The 22,487-nt window shown below is 39.8% G+C and overlaps 3 protein-coding genes across 7 annotated transcripts in view; 2 read left to right on the top strand and 1 right to left on the bottom strand.

Annotated features, from left to right (window-relative positions):
- LOC127976600 (zinc finger protein Pegasus-like) overlaps positions 1-11,503 on the top strand; it is a 126,557-nt gene extending 115,054 nt beyond the window's left edge. The window contains exon 2 of one of the 2 annotated variants that reach the window (XM_052581145.1): positions 10,877-11,503. In XM_052581145.1, the coding sequence (XP_052437105.1) occupies positions 10,877-11,341 (465 nt within the window). In that variant the 3' untranslated portion in view covers positions 11,342-11,503. The remainder of the gene's footprint in view (positions 1-10,876) is intronic. The other variant, XM_052581146.1, reaches the window with a different exon arrangement.
- LOC127976599 (zinc finger protein Pegasus-like) overlaps positions 1-13,957 on the top strand; it is a 164,914-nt gene extending 150,957 nt beyond the window's left edge. The window contains exon 5 of the transcript XR_008157890.1: positions 13,675-13,957. The gene's annotated coding sequence lies outside the window, so the exon portion shown is untranslated. The remainder of the gene's footprint in view (positions 1-13,674) is intronic.
- Positions 1-22,487, bottom strand: part of LOC127976597 (deleted in malignant brain tumors 1 protein) — a 201,338-nt gene that overhangs the window by 104,956 nt on the left and 73,895 nt on the right. The window contains exons 10-15 of one of the 4 annotated variants that reach the window (XM_052581139.1): positions 21,157-21,255; positions 20,958-20,999; positions 20,468-20,643; positions 19,855-20,246; positions 17,227-17,471; positions 14,081-14,246 (exon numbers count right to left, since the gene is read on the bottom strand). The exons of 2 other annotated variants lie outside the window; for them this stretch is intronic. In XM_052581139.1, the coding sequence (XP_052437099.1) occupies positions 14,239-14,246; positions 17,227-17,471; positions 19,855-20,246; positions 20,468-20,643; positions 20,958-20,999; positions 21,157-21,255 (962 nt within the window). In that variant the 3' untranslated portion in view covers positions 14,081-14,238. Of the gene's footprint in view, positions 1-14,080; positions 14,247-17,226; positions 17,472-19,854; positions 20,247-20,467; positions 20,644-20,957; positions 21,000-21,156; positions 21,256-22,487 lie in introns of those variants that run through there. One more of the 4 variants, XM_052581138.1, reaches the window with a different exon arrangement.

The raw sequence follows: 22,487 nt of genomic DNA, 5'->3' as shown, positions 1-22,487 counted from the left end.
CCTGTTGGGTTTCGGATTTTGCTCCAAGAGACTTTTTTGTAGGTATTGGAGAGTTACATGTGTATACCGATTTTCATACATGTACATGAAACGTAGCTCGAGGCGCACACCGTTGAACGTGTATAGGTGGCGCTGTTGAGCCATTTTGCCACACCCACTTCTGAAACCCATATCAGACGTAAATTTTCGCCAGTTCTGAGGTGTGTGCAAAGTTTCATGACTTTTCGAGCATGTTTAGGCCCTCAAAAATGCGATTCATCTTAGAGAAGAAGAATAATAATAATAATAATAATAATAATTAAAGCTGCAAGCAGCGATGAACGGGCCCTCGCACCCGGGCTCACCGGCAGCGAGTGGCTTTAGTAAATAGGTGAGCGGTGAGAAATATGCATTTAAACTCATAAATATAAGTGGAATAAATCAAAGTTATTCCATATATGTGCCAATCTTCCTGTTGCCAGCAGGTGGCACTATCCTTATAATGGAATATTGGCCTTCAGTTGTGTTCAGGGCAGGACTCTTATCGAACATGTGAAGTTTGGGGAAGATCGAACATTTTATGCCTGAGTTACAACAACTTCCTTTACTGTGGCGAGACAACAAATTTTGTCATGGCGCCATGGACACGCCCTTTAAAAAAAAACAAGATCTGCATAATTTAGCATTGCACATGCCTTTATATTAGACTGACCACAAAAAAAAAAAAATTAATGTCATACTATTTCTAGGAGCAGTTTGTCGCAGCGTAAAACATGTCACTTCCTGTTGCCAGCAGGTGGCGCTATGACTATAACTGAATATGGGCATGTAGATCTGTTAAGGGCAGAAGTCTTATATAACATGTGAAGTTTGGGGCAGATTGGACATTGTATGACTGAGTTACAGTAACTTCCTTTTTCATGGCGAAACATTGAAATTTGTCAGGCCGCCATGGACACGCCCTTTAACGAAACCTCAAGATCTTCGCAATTTAACATCGTAAAGCCCTTTAGATTTAACTGACCAAGTTTGGTGTTGATCTGAATAAATCTGTAGGAGGAGTTCGTTAAAGTACAACCCTTGAAAATGGCAAAAACAACGCCAATTTTGCAGAGAAAATTCGAAATAACCGACTTCCTGTTGGGATTCGGATTTCGTGTGAAGAGACTTTTTTGTAGGTATTGCTGTGTTACATGTGTATACCGATTTTTGTACATGTACGTGAAACATAGCTAGAGTCGCACTCTGTTGAAAGTGTATAGGTGGCGCTATTGAGCCATTTTGCCACACCTGATGGAATTTTGGCCTTCAGATGTGTTCAGGCCAGGACTCTTATCACACATGTGCAGTTTGGGGAAGATCGGACATTTTATGCCTGAGTTATAACATCTTTTATTCCCATGGCGAGACATCGAACTTCGTGACGGCGCCATGGACACGCCTTTTAACGAAAACTCAAGATCTTCACAACTTAACATCGCACAGGCCTTTAGATTAGACTGACCACAAAAAAGAAATTGATGTCATAAAATTTCTAGGAGTAGTTCTTCGCAGCATAAAATATGACACTTCCTGTTGCCAATAGGTGGCGCTATGACTATAACTGCATATGGGCATGTCAATCTATTCTGTTCCAGAGTCTTATCAACCATGTGACGTTTGGGGCAGATTGGACATTGTATGTCTGAGTTATAGCAACTTCATTTTTAATGGCGAGTCATCGAAATTCGCCAGGCCGCCACGGACACGCCCTTCAACGAAAACTCAAAATCTTCGCAATTTAACATCGCAAAGGCCTTTAGATTAGGCATACCAAATTTGGTGTTGATTTGAAAAAATCTCTAGGAGGAGTTCGTTAAAATACAACGCATGGAAATGGCAAAAATGACACAAAATTTGCTCATAATATTAAAAATAACCGACTTCCTGTTGGGTTTAGAATTTTGCTCCAAGAGTCTTTTTTGTAGGTATTCATGTGTTACATGTGTGTACCAATTTTCATACATGTACCTGAAATGTAGCTCGAGGCGCACACCGCTGAACGTGCATAGGTGGCGCTGTCGAGCCATTTTACCACGCCCACTTCTGAAACCCATATCAGACGTAAATTTTCGCCAGTTCGGAGGCGTGTGCAAAATTTGGTGACTTTTTGAGCATGTTTAGGCCCTCAAAAATGCGATTCATTTTGGAGAAGCGGAATAATAATAATAAATATAGCTGCAAGCAGCGATGTCGGGCTCAAGCCATCAGTGCAACGCCACCCCGGTGGCATCAGGATAACTGTGCCCAGCGGGCATAAGCATTTACAGTAACCCTCTGACAATCAGTTTTAAGGGATGCGGCAGTTAAAGGGTTAATCCGACCAATCTAGACTTTGAAATCACAAACACAGAACAATATATATAACTTTAGTAACACTTTATATTTATAAAAAATGTATAAGGTGTGCATTGTAGCTGACACCTATATGAACACATTACAATTGCTTTGTGACTGCAAGTCTTTCTTCTCAAATGCTATTGAGCTTCAAATTTGCATTTGAGCCCATGTGAAAAAGTTGCATAATTTACATATGACTTACAGTTTGTTGTAATAAATATCAAACATTCAATTTAATTGTGCATTATAGCTGTCACCTAGATGAACAATTACAGTTGTTTTTATGACTGTAAGTCATTCTCTTCAAATGCTACTGACGTTAGAAAAGTGTATAACAATATCACATGTAACTTTAGAGACCGGCCCTAAATTTGAGACTCTAGAAAGTCCAATGTCAAGACAACTTTATGCCTGTTTTATTTTCTTTAGTTTTCTTTTCTCTGTGCCGGATTGCTGATGTCCTATACCCAGGCATAGATGTCCATCCATCAATTACGAACATTCAGCCGCAAACATGAGGTGTGAGCGGTCGTGAGCGCGAATGGGAGAATGGCGCATGTTTTTTTTTTTTGGTTTTTTTTTTGAGCAACTGGGATGGTGCCCCCTCTGGGAGTTGGTGCCCTACGAAGACTGCATACTATGTTATACTGCATAATGTTAACAAATTAGACATTATTTTACAGTGTTACCAAATCCTTAAATAATTTATTAGTGTTTTGTAATGATTTTAATTACCTATAAGCATTTGTGAAATAGTTTTGCTTGCATTGCAGCTTTATCTGTCAGTTAAAGAGTTTTACTGTTACATCCATGAGATTAATAAATGTCATGTCACGTCACAGGTTGTCATAGGTCAGTATCAAATGAGTTTGAAATTATTATTTGCAGCACAAATTAGGGTTCTTAGGATGTTTTTAAATCCCTAAAACTGTCAGAAAAGGATAAGGCCTAAGAGATTTCTTAACCTGTAATGAAAGGAAAAAACACCACCATTAGCAACAAAAAAAACAATAACAATAATAAAAATACATTTTTTTTTTCTTGATTATTAAAGGGATGATTAGGTCTCTCTCTCTCTCTCTCTCTGCCAGACAGCCCCTCCCTACAGTCCACACACACTGTCACAGTCACCAACCCCCTCACACTCCCCCTCCCTCTCCCCCTCCCTTCCCTCACACAGACAGGGTGGCCAGAGTGAGATCATGTCAGTTGAGAAGTCTGACAGTTTTTTAATTTTCTTTTATCCATACAGTGTTGTAAAGTCGTGAAACTATGCATATTTCCTCAGAATGATTTGATCTTTGTATAAAAAAATGCTTTGAAGTGTTTGGAAGCTGCAATTTAAACATACAAGACAATTAATGTTTCCATTTTTACTGTCATTTCAAAAATTCACCACGACAAAACCGTTCAAGCTAACCAAAATCCGTTCGCAATTTTAGTTCCTCAATGGTTTTTCTTCATGTAGACAAAGTTTGGTGTGTATAGTGTACTTCCCCTGTGAGGAGTATGCATTAATTCACAACTGTAAAATCTCAAAAATACACATTCAAATCAAAATAGCCGACTTCCTGTTGATCGTAGCTTATGACTGTGAATTAGAAAGTTGTCCGTCTTGATTAGAACAATTTATGTACCAAGTTTTGTGTCTGTAGCTAAAACTAACCCCCCCACTTTTGACAAAAGGTGGCGCTATTGCGTGCCTCCTTCACGCCGTTTTAAAAGCTTTTGCCATTGTCTAGCTATCACTAATACTGATATGTGTTTTGAGTTTCATGTAAGTCTGAGCTTGTTGTCTGCCTCAAACTCACCATAACAGAACATTCAAGTTTGACACGTTGCCATGGCAACACCATATTAGATATCAATATCCCCACAACAGATTTACATCGGCCGTGTTTTGTCATTATTCTGATGAAGTTTTAAGGAAATCGAGTAAAAATAAGATGCTAAATTCAAAACATTTTGAAAATGACTCACTTCCTGCTGCCAGTTGGTGGCGCTATAACGTTGACTCTTAATAGTCACATATATACGATCTGTATCATACAACGAACAAACCAATGAAGTTTGATCAAATTCAGGAAATGTATGTGGACGTTATTAGACATTTCCTGTTTCTCATTTCTCGCCATAATTTCAACGCCTCACCACGGGCAAACCGTTCGAGATATCAAAAATCCCCTCGCAATTTTTCATCCCCAATGTCTTGAGATCATGTTCACCGAGTTTCGTGACGAACGGGTTGAAAACCTCAGAGGAGTATTTCAAATTCCAGAGCATGCTTTTCTTAAACAGCCCTGAATAGTTGACTTCCTGTTGGGCGGAGCCTAAGACATAAAGTGTGAAAGTTGTTCGGCTTAATGAGATCTATAAGTGTACCGAGTTTCATATAAATACATGCAAGTGTGTGTGAGCTATGGTTCAAGATTTCTGAAGGTGTTCCAGGGGGCGCTGTAGAGTCCCTGTGCCACGCCCGGGTCCCAGCCTCTGCAGCGTCCTGATGGCCGCAGATTCCAATGTGTGTGCAAATTTTCAAGAGTTTTTGAGCATGTTAAGGCACCTAAAAACCCCCGGAAGGTTTAATAAAAAATAAAAAAAATAATAATAAGAAGAAATATAGCTGCAAGCAGCGATGTCGGGCTCAAGCCATCAGTGCAACGCCACCCCGGTGGCATCAGGATAACTGTGCCCAGCGGGCATAAGCATTTACAGTAACCCTCTGACAATCAGTTTTAAGGGATGCGGCAGTTAAAGGGTTAATCCGACCAATCTAGACTTTGAAATCACATACACAGAACAATATATATAACTTTAGTAACACTTTATTTTAATATTTATAAAAAATGTATAAGGTGTGCATTGTAGCTGACACCTATATGAACACATTACAATTGCTTTGTGACTGCAAGTCTTTCTTCTCAAATGCTATTGAGCTTCAAATTTGCATTTGAGCCCATGTGAAAAAGTTGCATAATTTACATATGACTTACAGTTTGTTGTAATAAATATCAAACATTCAATTTAATTGTGCATTATAGCTGTCACCTAGATGAACAATTACAGTTGTTTTTATGACTGTAAGTCATTCTCTTCAAATGCTACTGACGTTAGAAAAGTGTATAACAATATCACATGTAACTTTAGAGACCGGCCCTAAATTTGAGACTCTAGAAAGTTCAATGTCAAGACAACTTTATGCCTGTTTTATTTTCTTTAGTTTTCTTTTCTCTGTGCCGGATTGCTGATGTCCTATACCCAGGCATAGATGTCCATCCATCAATTACGAACATTCAGCCGCAAACATGAGGTGTGAGCGGTCGCGAGCGCGGATGGGAGAATGGCGCATGTTTTTTTTTTGTTTTTGTTTTTTTGAGCAACTGGGATGGTGCCCCCTCTGGGAGTTGGTGCCCTACGAAGACTGCATACTATGTTATACTGCATAATGTTAACAAATTAGACATTATTTTACAGTGTTACCAAATCCTTAAATAATGTATTAGTGTTTTGTAATGATTTTAATGACCTATAAGCATTTGTGAAATAGTTTTGCTTGCATTGCAGCTTTATCTGTCAGTTGAAGAGTTTTACTGTTACATCCATGAGATTAATAAATGTCATGTCACGTCACAGGTTGTCATAGGTCAGTATCAAATGAGTTTGAAATTATTATTTGCAGCACAAATTAGGGTTCTTAGGATGTTTTTAAATCCCTAAAACTGTCAGAAAAGGATAAGGCCTAAGAGATTTCTTAACCTGTAATGAAAGGAAAAAACACCACCATTAGCAACAACAAAAACAATAACAATTTAAAATACAGATTTTTTTTTTCCTGATTATTAAAGGGATGATTAGGTCTCTCTGTCTCTCTCTCTGCCAGACAGCCCCTCCCTACAGTCCACACACACTGTCACAGTCACCAACCCCCTCCCTCTCCCCCTCCCTTCCCTCACACAGACAGGGTGGCCAGAGTGAGATCATGTCAGTTGAGAAGTCTGACAGTTTTTTAATTTTCTTTTATCCATACAGTGTTGTAAAGTCGTGAAACTATGCATATTTCCTCAGAATGATTTGATCTTTGTATAAAAAAATGCTTTGAAGTGTTTGGAAGCTTCAATTTAAACATACAAGACAATTAATGTTTCCCTTTTTACTGTCATTTCAAAAATTCACCACGACAAAACCGTTCAAGCTAACCAAAATCCGTTCGCAATTTAAGTTCCTCAATGGTTTTTCTTCATGTAGACAAAGTTTGGTGTGTATAGTGTACTTCCCCTGTGAGGAGTATGCATTAAATCAGAGCTCAATTTAAATATTCAAATCAAAATAGCCGACTTCCTGTTGGTCGTAGCTGATGACTGTGAATTAGAAAGTTGTCCGTCTTGAAAAGAACAATTTATGTACCAAGTTTGGTGTCTGTAGCTAAAACTAACCCCCCCACTTTTGACAAAAGGTGGCGCTATAGAGTGCCTCCTTCACGCCCTTTTAAAAGCTTTTGCCATTGTCTAGCTATCACTAATACTGATATGTGTTTTGAGTTTTATGTAAATCTGAGCTTGTTGTCTGCCTCAAACTCACCATAACAGAACATTCAAGTTTGACACGTTGCCATGGCAACACTATATCAGATATCAATATCCCCACAACAGATTTACATCGGCCGTGTTTTGTCATTATTCTGATGAAGTTTTAAGTAAATAGAGTAAAAATAAGATGCTGAATTCAAAGCATTTGGAAAATGGCACACTTCCTGCTGCCAGTTGGTGGCGCTATAATGTTGACTCTTAATAGTCACATATATACGATCAGTATCATACAACGAACAAACCAATGAAGTTTGATCAAATTCAGGAAATGTATGTGGATGTTATTAGACATTTCCTGTTTCTCATTTCTCGCCATAATTTCAACGCCTCGCCACGGGCAAACCGTTCGAGATATCAAAAATCCCCTCGCAATTTTCCATCCCCAATGTCTTGAGATCATGTTGACCAAGTTTGGTGGCAATCAAGAAAAAGACCTATGACAAGTATATCAAATTCCAGAGCATGCTTTTTATAAACAGCCCTAAATAGCTGACTTCCTGTTGGGCGGAGCCTATGACATAGAGTGCGAAAGTTGCTCGGCTCAATGAGATCTATAAGTGTACTGAGTTTCATATAAATACATGAAAGTGTGTGTGAGCTATGGTTCAAGATTTCTGACTGTGTTCCAGGGGGCGCTGTAGAGTCCCTGTGCCACGCCCGGGTCCCAGTCTCTGTGGCGTCCTGATGGCCGCAGATTCCAATGTGTGTGCCAATTTTCAAGAGTTTTTGAGCATGTTAAGGCCTCCAAAAACCCCCGGAAGGTTTAATAAAAAATAAAAAAAATAATAATAAGAAGAAGAATAATCCTTAGAAGAACAATAGGGCTCTTCGCCCCTTCGGGCTTGAGCCCTAATAATCCTTAGAAGAACAATAGGGCTCTTCGCCCCTTCGGGCTTGAGCCCTAATAAACGGAGCAATTCCAATAGGGTCCTCACACCATCGGTGCTCGGGCCCTAATAAACGGAGCAATTCCAAGAGGGTCCTCACACCATCGGTGCTCGGGCCCTAATAATAATAATAATAATAAACGGAGCAATTCCAAGAGGGTCCTCACACCATCGGTGCTCGGGCCCTAATTACAGAAATTAAATACAGATGTAATTACATGTAGTTGTTTTTTTTAAATATAAGTACAATGTAACAACATGTATGTACACAATAAGTACATTGTACTAAATTATTAATTAAAATGTAAGTACATAGTAGTTAAGGCCACTTAATATAAAGTGGGTCCGGATTTTCTGCTATTTATACTACTTATTCCAAATAGTGACAACTATCTGCACCTCAGTACTGTAGTACATTATAAAACAGTATCCAGTAATAACTTGAGTGTAAATTTTAATTCAAATTATTAAATGGATGTCACCTTATTGGGACAATAAAGCCCTCCCTACACTTACCCTAAGTTGGTTTAAATGGCCTCTGTCAGCAAGGCAGGCTCTATGCATTTAGTGTAAATAGACACTCCGTAAAAGAAAAGAGCAAGTCTGTGGTGTAACATGAGAGACATTAAAGTTGAGCCTGTTTCAGTTACCCAGATAAATGGTCTGACATGCTTTATCCCATTCATGTCTCTTCTTCACACTGCATACTCTCTCTCTCTCTCTCTCCCATAACAAATGTCATGTTTTCACACTCACTCAAATGTGTTTTGAAGCAACATAGCACTGTTGCAGCATTATTTGCTCTAAATAAAATATAATTGCATCATTAACATTATCTTTACTGCAATCTCTGATCACACCACTATCACAAACTTTGTGCCAACAGATATAAAATGGATGTTGTCTTCAGCTGTGTCATTTCCACAAATATGTAGTATACTCTGGTTGTGATGTATGTATTCCAACAAAATCAATGTGCGGGATAGGGATGTTGTTACTTAGTCCTTCCCTAGTCTCAGTTAGTTAATGTTTGCACATTCTTTGGCAATAAGTTTCAGAATATTAAACAATACAAGCTCACAATAGCTTAAAATCATGCTAATCGATTTCACTTTTAGGGTAAACGTACTAATTTATATATGTCATTTACATATATGTAAACTTAGTGTCCAGGACTATTTTTTTATAATTATTTATTTATAATAATTATTTAATTTTGTGCCTCTAATGGATCCACTTGGCTCTAGAGTCGTAAACACTGTTGTAGATTGTCTTTGCTTTGGTTCATTTCTTAGTTCACAAACGCTCAAAACCTCACATCATCCACATCCTGTGTGCACATCAAAAAAGCTATTATTTTCTCATTCTTTTGAAAAAAAAAAAAATAGCCAATGCTTCGGTACATTGATGAAATTGATTATGCACACTTGTCTGCTGATACCTACAATATCAATTGCTTATCTAATGTTGATAAAAACATATTACACTGACTGGTTCTTTGTTGAATAGTCTTGACTCGAAAATGTCTAAGCATAAGCTGAATCTGAAACCTGTTGCGAAAAGGTATTCTCTTATCACTTCTCTTAAACAGCATTTTTTTTACATGGTATAAAAAATTGTTAAATCCACAAATATTGTTTAGTGTAAAACATGTTGAAGATTAGCAGATAGGCTGTCGATTAATTTAAGTGCCTCTATTATGGATAATGAAAGGTTCGTATTTTGGTCCCAAACAACAGACTGACATGCATGCAAGGTCATGTCTTATAATATACCTTTATTTTTTAAATTACTTGCTCAACGACTCCTAAATGATTCGTTCAGTGATTCACTTCCAACCCACTCCTTTGCGTTACGCTATACAGCTGTGATTGTTTCGATAGATTCATTTTCATTTTATCATACCAGTAATGCCTGATAAAGCAGCGTTTGTGATCGCGCTGCTACATTGTGTACAGTGTTACCAGAGAAACCGCTATTTTGCTCCAAAAGTGGCACCTAGTGGCAAAGAATGAATTTGCCTTAAAATTCAGACCAACACGAAAAGACCAAGAAGTGGGAGGGCAATATGCTAATATTTTATGTTGATGTAAAACATGAAACAGCTTGGGATTCATTTTAAAAGTGATTCATTTCAGTGTTTCAAGTCGATTCTTTTATTTGAGAGACATGATTGTCCGCCAGCAGGAGGCGCTGTGAGAGCGGAAAAACAGGGTAGAACCAGAAACGGCTGTCATCAAAGCAGCTCCGCTCATGAATGCTTCTTTATTAGATCAAATTAAATTTTTATCGAAACTTTTCTGAAGACAGTCTATTCCTTCAGAGATAAATTCATATAAAACACCTGCGATGTGTTTTGATTTTGAAACGTGCAGTGCTCATGTTTATTCAACGAAGTCACACGTCACGAATAAATCAATGTATGGGAAACACAAAAACGTATCGGAAATGTGTTTAAAAGTCATATCACCGTTATTGAAAAAAAAATAAAAAAAATAGCACAATACATATTGATATTGAATTATTGTCCAGCCCTACATTTAAAATATACTTAAAATCAAATCAAATGAAAACTGCCAGAATGAGTAGGGTTGCGGATTCTGAAACCCTAAATTAAGCCAACAGTCAGTAGTTGCTTTCTGGGTAATTTTAGACCAAATGTTGTAGTTAGATTTAATTATTGATTGTATAATTTATTAAATATATATGGGTTTCTTAATTGTATATAATATTCCAAAATATTTCATTATTTAAATTATTCAGTAGTTGCTTTATTATATTTATTGCTATAATATAATATAACATTATATATGTAAATATTTATTAGTTTTCACAACATGGATTTGTGTCTATAATGTTTTTTTTAATATATATAAAAATGTTGCTAATGTTTTTAAATGTACAGTATAAAAACATTGTGCCTGCTGATTCAAGTGTGCTGAATGCAAAACTGGTTAATTTCTAGTAGAACAACATAATAATTTAAGGTGTCCCATATCTTAATATGAGTTATATTCCGTTTATTTATTTATTCATGCTTTACAGAACTTAGTCAAACCCTGCTTATCAACCTCAGCCCACCATCAAGGTGCACCGGTTTCCCCTGGAGCAGAATCTCTACCTGATGAAAAACCCTTGTTCCTCTTCCAACAGCCTGTGACTGCACCTGCGGCCGTCTCTGTCAGCGCGGCTCAAGCTTCTTCTCCCATCACTCCCGAGCCCCGACCGGCTGCACACAGCGGCTGTAGTCCAGGAATTGGACCCTGCAGTGAGAGAACCAGCACTCCGAGTGGTACCAACAGCCAGCCAGGGACACCCACCACAGTACAAGACCCCCAGATGCTCCACCACTGCCCCCACTGTCACATATATTTCCCTGACAACATCCTTTACACCATCCACATGGGCTGCCATGGTTATGAGAACCCTTTCCAGTGTAACATATGCGGACACAGGTGCAGAAACAGCTATGATTTTGCCTGTCACTTTGCGAGAGGCCAGCACAAATAAGGACAGGTGGCTGATGCTGGCCTCTACTTTGCCCTGTTTTACATAATACAATTCTAGTATCTGGAACATTCCAAAGACAAAATCCCTGCTTTGTAATTACTGTATTTGAACTGTTATCGGTATTGTCACGGGAGGAGCACAAGACAGACACAGTGGGCGTGGCGTCAGGCCTCGGAGAGGATTTTATTAACAGAAATCATAAAACAAAGGGAATAAAAGTGGCCAAAGGGGGAAAGTGTCCAAAATAACAGGGAATCTGGTGTCCTCGTCGTGCTGCGGGATTTGTGTAGGTCGGGCAGTGTTCATCAAGGAAGGGTCCAGGTAAGGGGCGGAGTCCGGCGGCCGCACGCGCTCCCCTCCTTGGTCCGGGGCGCGAGGGGCGGCGGCTTCCTCTAGCGGCCACATCTCTCTCGTCGGCCGCGGCGCTGGTAGGGGATGGACGGCCCGGCATCCTGGCCCGTCGGCCGTGTATACGGGTGCGGTTCCCATCCGGATCGCGGGTCCGGCAGCTCACGTCTTGGTGGCGCGGGAGTCCCTCAACGCACCCTTCCTGGACCCACGAGGACACCAGTGTGCATGCACGGGGAAGAGACCGGTCTCCTGAGGAGAGGCGCGTTGGGCTTTTAAACAGCGGCGGTAATGAGGCTCCACTTCCTTCAGGTGTGCCCCATCACACGCCGCCAGCCCTGACTCGTCCAGCGCCCCTCCTCTCACACACCCACTCCAGTCGGGAGCCTGGTGAAGGGCGGCGATTTAGGACGGGGTGCCGGTGACAATCAGGGAGGAGGCAGCTGACTCGTCACATTCCCCCTCCCAAGCGACATCCCCGTCCCCAGGGCGCCACCCACACGGGAGTGCTACCATCCTCAACCAGGCTCCAAACGGTCGGAGTGGGCGGGGCTTCCTCTCCGGGCGGTCCTCCCTCTCGCAGCGCACCAGAACAGGGACAGAGAAACCGGGTTTTAGTGACAGCCTCAACCAACCACAGGGTAAAATGACAATGGAAAAGTCACTTACCCCTTGTGTGGCTGGGAGGCTGTCCCCAGTTTTCCTCCGTCCCAGTCTGGGTTCTCACGAACGTTTGCAAGCGAGAGGGGGTGACGTCACCAGACGTTTCCCAACTGCGCTGTCTAGGCTCCGCCTGCCCGCATTCTCCACCAGTGTCACGGGAGGAGCACAAGACAGACACAGTGGGCGTGGCGTCAGGCCTCGGAGAGGATTTTATTAACAGAAATCATAAAACAAAGGGAATAAAAGTGGCCAAAGGGGGAAAGTGTCCAAAATAACAGGGAATCTGGTGTCCTCGTCGTGCTGCGGGATTTGTGTAGGTCGGGCAGTGTTCATCAAGGAAGGGTCCAGGTAAGGGGCGGAGTCCGGCGGCCGCACGCGCTCCCCTCCTTGGTCCGGGGCGCGAGGGGCGGCGGCTTCCTCTAGCGGCCACATCTCTCTCGTCGGCCGCGGCGCTGGTAGGGGATGGACGGCCCGGCATCCTGGCCCGTCGGCCGTGTATACGGGTGCGGTTCCCATCCGGATCGCGGGTCCGGCAGCTCACGTCTTGGTGGCGCGGGAGTCCCTCAACGCACCCTTCCTGGACCCACGAGGACACCAGTGTGCATGCACGGGGAAGAGACCGGTCTCCTGAGGAGAGGCGCGTTGGGCTTTTAAACAGCGGCGGTAATGAGGCTCCACTTCCTTCAGGTGTGCCCCATCACACGCCGCCAGCCCTGACTCGTCCAGCGCCCCTCCTCTCACACACCCACTCCAGTCGGGAGCCTGGTGAAGGGCGGCGATTTAGGACGGGGTGCCGGTGACAATCAGGGAGGAGGCAGCTGACTCGTCACAGTATGTTATGCTGAAGTCAGTAATCCACTTTCAGAGAGTAGATTTTTTTGGTCTTTGTAAAGGTTAGAATGCTAATGATGTCCTCGCATCAAAAAATTATCATCCCTGATTATTCCAGTTCGAAGTCTTGATATTTTGCCTAAACTCTCTTGTAGAAGTGCCAGAGTTCAGTAATCAGTGCCTACGGTTATTTTCTGAAAGTTGACATTAAAATTTTGTTTTGTTTTTATCTTTTACATTTCAAATTCAGTGATGGTAAATTTAATGAGTAAATGTTATGGCTATTCTTACACTTTGGATTTAAAGGTAATATAATGACATTGCCACATTTAATTTTTTTCTTCGAATTTAAATTGATCGCAAATTATTACTTCTTTCTTGGTTGAGAGAGCTGCATTATTTAAACTTAACTTAAATCATCAAGATTTTGACTAGCAGTGAGAAATAGTGTCGTGTAGGATTGTTGTCCAAATTCACTGTAGTGGCCTGAGAGGTCTTTTCTTTAGTGAGCACCATCGCACATGGCTGTATACACTGGGTTTGTAAAGCAGTGTTGATGATTGTGTTCTGGGCAGTGTGAGCACACTGTTCTCTCTCTTTCATTTTCTCTCCCTCATCATACCACCAATACTGTGTAATGTTATTTGTAATGTTTTTGGAAGTTTCACCATTTGTATAATGAACTAAATTATTAGATAAGTATTGTATATCATGTTTTTGGTGGATTTGATGTTGAATGTCAATAAAACCTTACTTATGCAATGTATACTATAAGGCAATTACAATTATTTTCTAATGTAATGCAAAATTGTATGTGTTGATTTATAGTAATATATAATTTGGACTATTTAGAAGTGACTTGTATTTTAATGTGCTTTGACAAAGAATTTGAAGAAGGCCTGCTTTAATGAATTGCTTTAATGAATTAAGGAAAATACATCATTAGTAAGATTAATGTGATTTGATTAATGATACAAATCAGAAATTAAAAAGCTGATGATTAAATCACTGTTGCCTTCATCTTCTCATGCTGTCTGTGAAAGCGAGTCGCTGTCCTATGCTCCTGCGGAGTATGGCAAAGAGAGTCATGGTTGAGTAGAATAATTCAATCTTGAACAGCTAGAAATGCCACAGTAAATTATACACCAATGTGACAAACATGCTTTTAATACGATTCAATGTTATTTGCAAAGTGTAGATATTAGTTAATATATTTTACCCAATCAATCAATATTACAATTTACTAAATAATAATAATAATTAAAAGTTTGTGTTACCCCTGCGGGCGTTATGTCTGCGTCATTCAGTTTTAATTGTGAGACCATGCCATAAACCCCCACCCCTCCCCATCCACATGCTGGGAGGAAGGTTGATTGTAGCTTTATGTTTGGAACATAGACTGTATAAAAACATGGACATAGTGAAGAATCCTGAAGAGCTTTTTTGAAGCTCAAATTTTGCAGAGGCGGCCAGCGCCATCTTGCCAGGGCATGACCATGCTACTCTCCCGGATAAATGAAAATGGGCAAAAAGGCGGGACCTGGTTGCTTAAACCACACCCACCTATCTCGACCGCTGTGTGAGTAGTGTGAGTAACCGTTTTCATTACGTGGTCACTTTTGCTTTGTCTGGTCTTACAGGTAGTTTGATATGTATTGAGTTATTTAAAGTTACAGTCCGTAATGTTGTTCGGTTAAAGGGGGGGTGAAATGCTATTTCATTCATACTGAGTTTTTTACACTGTTAAAGAGTTGGATTCCCATGCTAAACATGGACAAAGTTTAAAAAATTAAGTTGTACGTTTGAATGAGTATTTTTGTTCCCAAAATACTCCTTCCGGTTTGTCACAAGTTTCGGAAAGTTTTTTTCGAGTATGGCTCTGTGTGACGTTAGATGGAGCGGAATTTCCTTATATGGGTCCTAAGGCACTTCTGCCGGAAGAGCGCGCGCTCCCGTATAGCGAGGCTGAGCAGCACAGACATTTCACTGATCAAAGCGAGAGCGTCGCAAAAAGTCACAAAAGAAGTGTGTTTTTGGTTGCCAGGGCAAGACAATCCTGCACAGATTACCAAAAAAAAAAAAAAAACAGCATTAAGGGACCAGTGGATGGAGTTTATTTTTACAGAGCATCAACGGAGTTGTGCAATTGTTTTTGTTTGTTCCCTGCATTTTCGAAGATGCTTGTTCACAAGGCCCAGTTTGACGATGGATTTGCATAGCGTTTATTTCTTAATGATGATGCAATCCCAAGGAAAAAGGGTCACGATCGTGTGTTGGAACCGCAGGCGGTGAGTAAAACTGCTTCAAATATCTCTGCCTCCTCGTTAGTGCGTCCCCTCCCATGCCAGAGACCCGGGTTCGAGCCCCGCTTGGAGCCTCGGGATCTGATTCTGGATCATAAATTCTGGCAGTCGTTCACGAGGGGCTGTTGCGCTGTTTTGTTATTATTTGGTAATTAAAACTTTGTTTGATTGTCCGCTGGTTCCTGCCTCCTTCTTCCCGTGATTGTGGAGTTTTTAATGTACACTGGTGCCAAAGCCTGGGAGGAAGGATGGACGTGCTGCTGAAGATCCCTCGCTGCTGGGGTGGATCCGCGGTGCAATCAAGGCAAGGCAAGGCAAGGCAAGTTTATTTATATAGCACATTTCGTACACAATGGTAATTCAAAGTGCTTTACATAAAAGAAAGTAAAATAATCAAGTTTCAATTTTCCTGTTTCACCATTGGTAGATGGTCAGACCAAACGTGGTAGACTTGTTACTTTTTCAGATGACAATATCCAGTGAGAATTCTTATTTGGGTCACATATTCTAAGACAGGCTAGAATCTGTGATTGCGAAGTACAGTAAATATTCACACTGGTGCGTTGACTGACTGAGACACACACATACATCAAAACATGAGATTCATCCGAGCTGGAGCACAACTCACACAAAAGAGATAATTCTGCACATAGCTGCAATCACAAATTTTCAAACAGATGGCGACAAAGAGGCAAAACTTACGGACTGCAGGTTTAAGCATTTTTCACCTAAAACATAGCAGCTTTTTTCCCACATCCTTATGCTCTATTTGTTAAATGGTTTCCCATAGAAAATCATTATAAGGAAAACACTGAATCATTAAGCGGATTGCATTAATATTTCGTCCTCATCTGCTTGCCTGTACTATGCATCGATAAAAAATTGTGGATATTGAATTTATTTTTTAATATAACTGTTTTAAATATATTAAGGCATTTTAATTGTTTTTACAACGATTGTCACACCGTTTAATGACTGAAATATTGCTGCGGGTGCTTAATATGGATTGCAAATGGCCCAAATCTGCATTTTGTTCACATACATTTGTTTTTGTTTAGTTTTTTAGGTGATCTTAATATTTGCGGCTGTGAAACATAAGTAAAATTGATAGGATTGTGCTTCAGTTCTAAGGATGTTTTATCCTCCAGGTCTTCGAGCCGGTCACTTGGCCGAAAGCTATTCAAACAGAACGTTTTGATGAGGGGGGTTAAAAACGGACGGAAAGTATTTTATTACTTCTAAAATATGATTTTTTTGATGTAAGGATCTTGATAACATAAGTTGGCCTCAGATTATATAAAAAAAGTAACAAATAATATTTGTACTTTTGGCTTTACTATTTGTATTGTGTGGTAACCGTTTTATAAAAGCAATAAGGTACATGAGGGGTGCTAAAAATGGCTGCACTTGGTTCATAATCTGTTGATGTTATAGTCTATAAGGTCAATAGTCATGGCTGAGGGCATTGTTAGGGTGTTGTTACGCACAACACAAAGTGATATATCACGACCTCTGGTACATTATTGCATAATTAAAATATTATTTTTAACAAGAAGTTTTGAGATAAAGTAAAGTGCATAGCTATTCCAAAAATTCAAACTTTATTTCCTCATGTTATTTACCAGAATCTTCAGAATCCTCCTTTTGTTCTCCACAGAAAAAGTAAAAGTGTATATTGGAACACTATAAAGATGAGTAAATCATTGCTTTAAATCTGTGTGACTCAGAGAGACCTCTGACCTTTGAGTTTGATTGGCCCCAGCATCACAGTATTGGTGTGGTAGGTGCTGTCAAGTGATCTCTTGCGACGGAAGCGGCAACCTTGGCGGCAGCGAGAGTTGTAATCGTTATCAGGGCAGATGAACACCTTACACCGCAGGTACACATAGGCATGAGTCCGGAGGAACTTGAAAGCCTGGAAACTGAACCGAGCATAATAGTGCTGACCGCTGGTGTAGGAATAATATGTGTTGTCTCTGCGACATCTAGAAATTATAAAAAGAGAAACACAATTTGGATACAATTTAAACTACAGTCAAACTATTACTGCTACTGAATACAAAAAACATATTTAGACTAGGAGCAAAATAATTCTTACTAATGCAGTCTACTCATCCCAAATAATTCTACTGTCACATATGATTTGATGTTGGAGTCACATTTAAGGCTATGTCAACATGACAAACGTAGTCAAAAATGAAAAAGTTTTAAAAAAGTTTCACATATACAGACCGTGTTTTTAAAACTATTTGTGTTTACAAATATCCGCAAAAAAGGCCAAAAACATGCCAGTAGTTGGTTAGTAAACAGTACCTGTAGCGAGGTGATGATTATATGATATGATGCATCTCTGCTGTTGGTTGTGATATTGGCTAAGTACAATGTTTTGCAAAGTAATACATTGTACTTAGCCAATATCACAACCAACAGCAGAGATGCATCAATTTCTTTCCCTACATCAATCTACACTCCATTTACCATAATGACAAAGCAAAAACAGAATTGTCACAACTTAGTATATTTATTAAAAATAAAATACTGAAATAAGTACATTGCATAAGTATTCAGCTAAATATTTAGCTAAAGATCATTACAGCCTCAGGTCTTTTGGGTGAATGATGCGACAAGCTTTGCACATCTGCATTTAGCAATTATCTGCCATCCTTCTCCTCATCTCTTCACCTCTCATGCTTTATCAAATTGGATGGGGGCAAATGCACATTTTCACAGGTTTCTCCAGAAATGTTTGACTGGGTTCAATCTCTGGGGCTACTCAATGACATTCACAGAGTTGTCTATAAGCTACTCTTACTGTTTGTTTAGGGTCATTGTCCTGTTGGAAGGTAAACCTTCGGCCCAGTCTGAGCTTCTGAATGCTCTGGACTGGGTTTTCATCAAGGTTTTCATCAAATATATCTCTATATTTTGCTGCACTGAGCATACCTTCTTCTCTGCCTAGTCCCTCAGTCCCTGCCACTGAAAAACAGCCCCACTGCATGAGGCTTCTACCAGTAAATCTTACTTTGGGATGGTACTCTGCAGGTGATGAGCAGAGCTGGTTTCCTTCAAACATGATGCTTAGAATTGAGGTTCATCAGACCATAGAGAATCTTGTTTCTCAGAATCTGAGGGTCCTTTAGGTGCTTTTTTTTGTAAATTCCAAGTTTGTTTTCTTCTCCCTTAACTGAAGAGATAATTGAGTCTTGCCACCCCACCATAAAGCCCAGATTGGTGGATTGTTGCAGTTATGTTTGTCCTTCTGTAGGTTTCTCATGTCTCCACATATGATCATGGAGGTCAAATAGAGTGACCATCAGGTTTTTGGTCACCACACTAACCAAAACCCTTCTCCATCAGTTGCTCAGTTTGACCAGAAGGACCAAGAGTCCTGGACGTTTCAGACTTCTTTCATTAAAGGTAACAGACACTACATGCTTCTGCGACCCTTTAATGAAGAAGTTTTTTTTCTTCCTGAAATCTTCTCCTGATGTGTGGCTTGACAGAAAACTGTTTCTAAGCTGTACAGACTAAGCTGTAAGTTCTTTTGACCTCAGTGCTTGGTTTTGGCCCTGATATGCATTATTGGCTGTTAGACCTTTTATTAAGGCATGTGTGCCTTTCTAAATCATGCCTATTCAATTGAATTTGCCACTGGTTAACTACACTTGAAGTGTAGTAATATCTATAATCAATTTGAATGTTCCTGAGCAAATTTTCAACTGTCCCAGATAAGGTATGTATACTTATGCATTGGAATAATATATATATATATATATATATATATATTTTTTTTTTTTTTTTTTTTTTTTTTTACAAATATGCACAGATGCTAAAAAAACTGTTTTTTGCTTTAACATTATGGGGTGTATGGAGTGCAGGTTGATGTGGGGATAAAGTAATTTAAAGCAGTTTAACATAAGGGAGCAACATAACAAAATGTGAATAAAAATGAAGTGGTATAAATACTTTTGTGAGGCACTGTAAATCCACATTTTGCTGAAGAAGTGTTAGCAAACTCTTGAGCAGCAACAAAAGTACCATACACTCCACCATTTTTGTGTATATTTGTTCAATATACACAACAATTGTGTACAATTGCCTTTAAAATTCACATGTACTGCGCATGTCTACCTACCTAAAATGTACTACAAATAGGCATGACATCACTGTTTTCAAAGATTCCAGTATTGGTTATTTACACGGAAACGATAACGGTGCCATTTTCAAAATTTGCACTTTGAAGCCCATTTTCAAATATATGCGTTTTCAGTCCCCAAAACATCGTTGTTGTGTAAATGAACAGTCAAAACGCATAAAAAGTTACAAAATGTTTGGCTGAAAACATCTGTTAGAATGAAAAGGTCTTACCCGTTACGCAGCAGGTCATAGGAGCGATCTATGAAGTCATTGGGATTTGGAGACGCTACACAGGTGTCCAGATAGAGAAGCAAACTGTTGTCAGGCCTGTTTAGCTCGACCTGAACATACAGAAGCTGATTCAGGTTCACTTCATATGGAGAGTCATAAATTTTCTGGTAGAAACTGCTGGAGGTGTAGAAGGCAATGCTGGACCCGAAGTGGCCTGTTCCTGTGATGTTGGCATTGATGTTCTCCTTGGCCTTGTAGAATATCTGCACCATGGTGTCTGGCTCCATTCGGCAGCCCACGCGTAGCAGGAACTGTGACTGACGAGTGATTTCACCTGACTGAGATTGAGAGCCCCGTACATTGTTGGTGTAGGACACACAACCATTCATCATCTAAAGGAACAGAGAGAGAGAGAGAGAGAGAGAGAGAGAGAGGGAGAGAGAGAGAGAGAGAGAGAGAGAGAGAGAGAGAGAGAGAGAGAGAGAGAGAGAGATGTTGTTTGGTAAACACGCCTCCCAACAGTGCATTCAGTCAGGGTGTCAACTAATCTGACACAGAAAATTCAAGCTTTAAAAGCTGATTTTTAAATTCTGGCATACGTTTAAGATCATACCTCTTTGACAGTTCCACATGCATTAAGTGGGAATCTGAACATAACTTCAGTACTGCTAATACTGGGTCTGCAAAGATGGTCGTCCACATAAAGGTCATTTGCACTCAACCCGAGTGAATTCAGGTAAGACGTCTGAATGACAATGACCATGTAGTCTGAGGAACAATTCACATGTTCTGCAATACAAGAGTTTTATCCCCTCAATGTAATTTTGAACATTTAAAGTATTTATTCAATTCAAAAAGACAAAGATCTTTGTACTTTTTATGGTATTGTTTAATTTTACTGAGCGGAAATGAAAAACTAATTTTGCTTCTTTTGGGGGAGGGAGCTTTTAGTGTGAAAAACTGACATTACCCATGAAGCTATTAATATATGTATGGTTATTAATAAGTGTGTGACTGCAACAGGAATTTGAGCCTCCCTCTACATGCAGAAAAGCTAGGAAAGGTTTGAATTTTACATAGAAATAAGAGAATTATAGCTGTACCTGTTGCAGGTTGTTGCCGAATGGTTGTACTTGAGCAGTAATCTGTATAAAGGAAAATGATAGATCTACATGAAAGAAACTTCAGGAAGTCAATTCAGTTTTTAGACATAAATTGAAAGAATGCATAACCTTATGCTCAGTACCAGAGATATTTGTGTGTAGTGATTGATCTTGAAGTGTCTGATAAAATGGAACTCACAATTGAAGTCGTAACAACAGCTACTATTGTACTGACAGGAGTAGTCACATGAACAACTGCCACGGGAGTATCCACAGTTATTCCTGCAAGAGTTAGAATCTAATAATCAGAGAAATTAGAATATTATGAGTCAAGATAGGAATCATAATAAATTTTGATAATTTTACATAGTGTAAATTGAAAACGGATTTATACCGACGGAGAATTGCTGCCGCACTTTTGCATTACAGATATCTACCTTGTTTGTTTTGTGAGCGCCTACACTTCAGAATAGTTTCGAAGCTACAAGTCATTTAAGTCTCATGTACAGTTCACAAATGGATGGGTTCAGGAGCTGCAAATCATAGAAACGGAACAGCGGCAAACATTATTCAGTAATCCGGTAAGCTGCTAGCAGAGGTGGGTAGTAACGAGTTACATTTACTTCGTTACATTTACTTGAGTAAATTTTTGGGGTAACTAAAATACTTTTTTGAGTATATTTAAAGATGGGTACTTTTACTCTTACTTGAGCAAATTTTCTGGAAAAAATCCGTACTTTTACTTCGTTACTGTGGGCGACGCTCCTCTCGTTACTTTATTTTAATGCAATAAATGTTATAACTGCTTCAGTTTATTCCAAACGCGCCGTCTACTTTTCTCTGGACAATGAGCGATGCTCATTCGCAAATGATTCATTCTTTTGAGTCAACTCTGTGCAAAGGCTTGATCAAACCAGTTGGCTAACCAGTGAATTGGTTCATGAATCAGTTTGAATGATTCGTTCAGTTCCCTGCCGCGTGCGCTGAGCGTCTGAAGTGGTTCACTCAGATTTGTAACATTTGACATCAGCAGCATTCAAAACGTGGCTATGGAACTGCGTTGAATTGAAAGCAAATCTGCAACGGCTATTTTTCTAGCGATGAAGGTCTTTATTAGATGAACACCGCGTGTGTTGTCTACTGTTAAACAGGTAATAACTTGGGATACATTCGATTACAGTACACAATACCTGTTGACATTAGTTTGTTGTACCTGCGACTTATAACAGAAGGGAACCAAGTTGAACGCAGCTTCCAAAAGACAAAAAATAGCTTATTAATATTTTATTGATATTAATACAATCACACCGGCATGAGAACGTTCAGCGAGTCATATCATCAGCTGCTAAATTCAGATCTGTGATCGCTTGCTGGCGCTGAGCCAGAGATAGAGACACTGCTCATTATAACCAATCACACACAATTCTGTTGAGCTTATGAATGCAATGGCCAATCAGAGGTGTTCCGATGAGTCATTGCTAAAATTCTGGTTCTTCCTTCACTCGCTCACTGACTGAATACCTCTTTCTG

The sequence above is a fragment of the Carassius gibelio genome, chromosome B17 (assembly GCF_023724105.1).
Source record: "Carassius gibelio isolate Cgi1373 ecotype wild population from Czech Republic chromosome B17, carGib1.2-hapl.c, whole genome shotgun sequence".
NCBI lineage: Eukaryota > Metazoa > Chordata > Actinopteri > Cypriniformes > Cyprinidae > Carassius > Carassius gibelio.
Note: the sequence above shows the minus strand (reverse complement) of the source record. Positions and strands in the feature narration are given on the sequence as shown.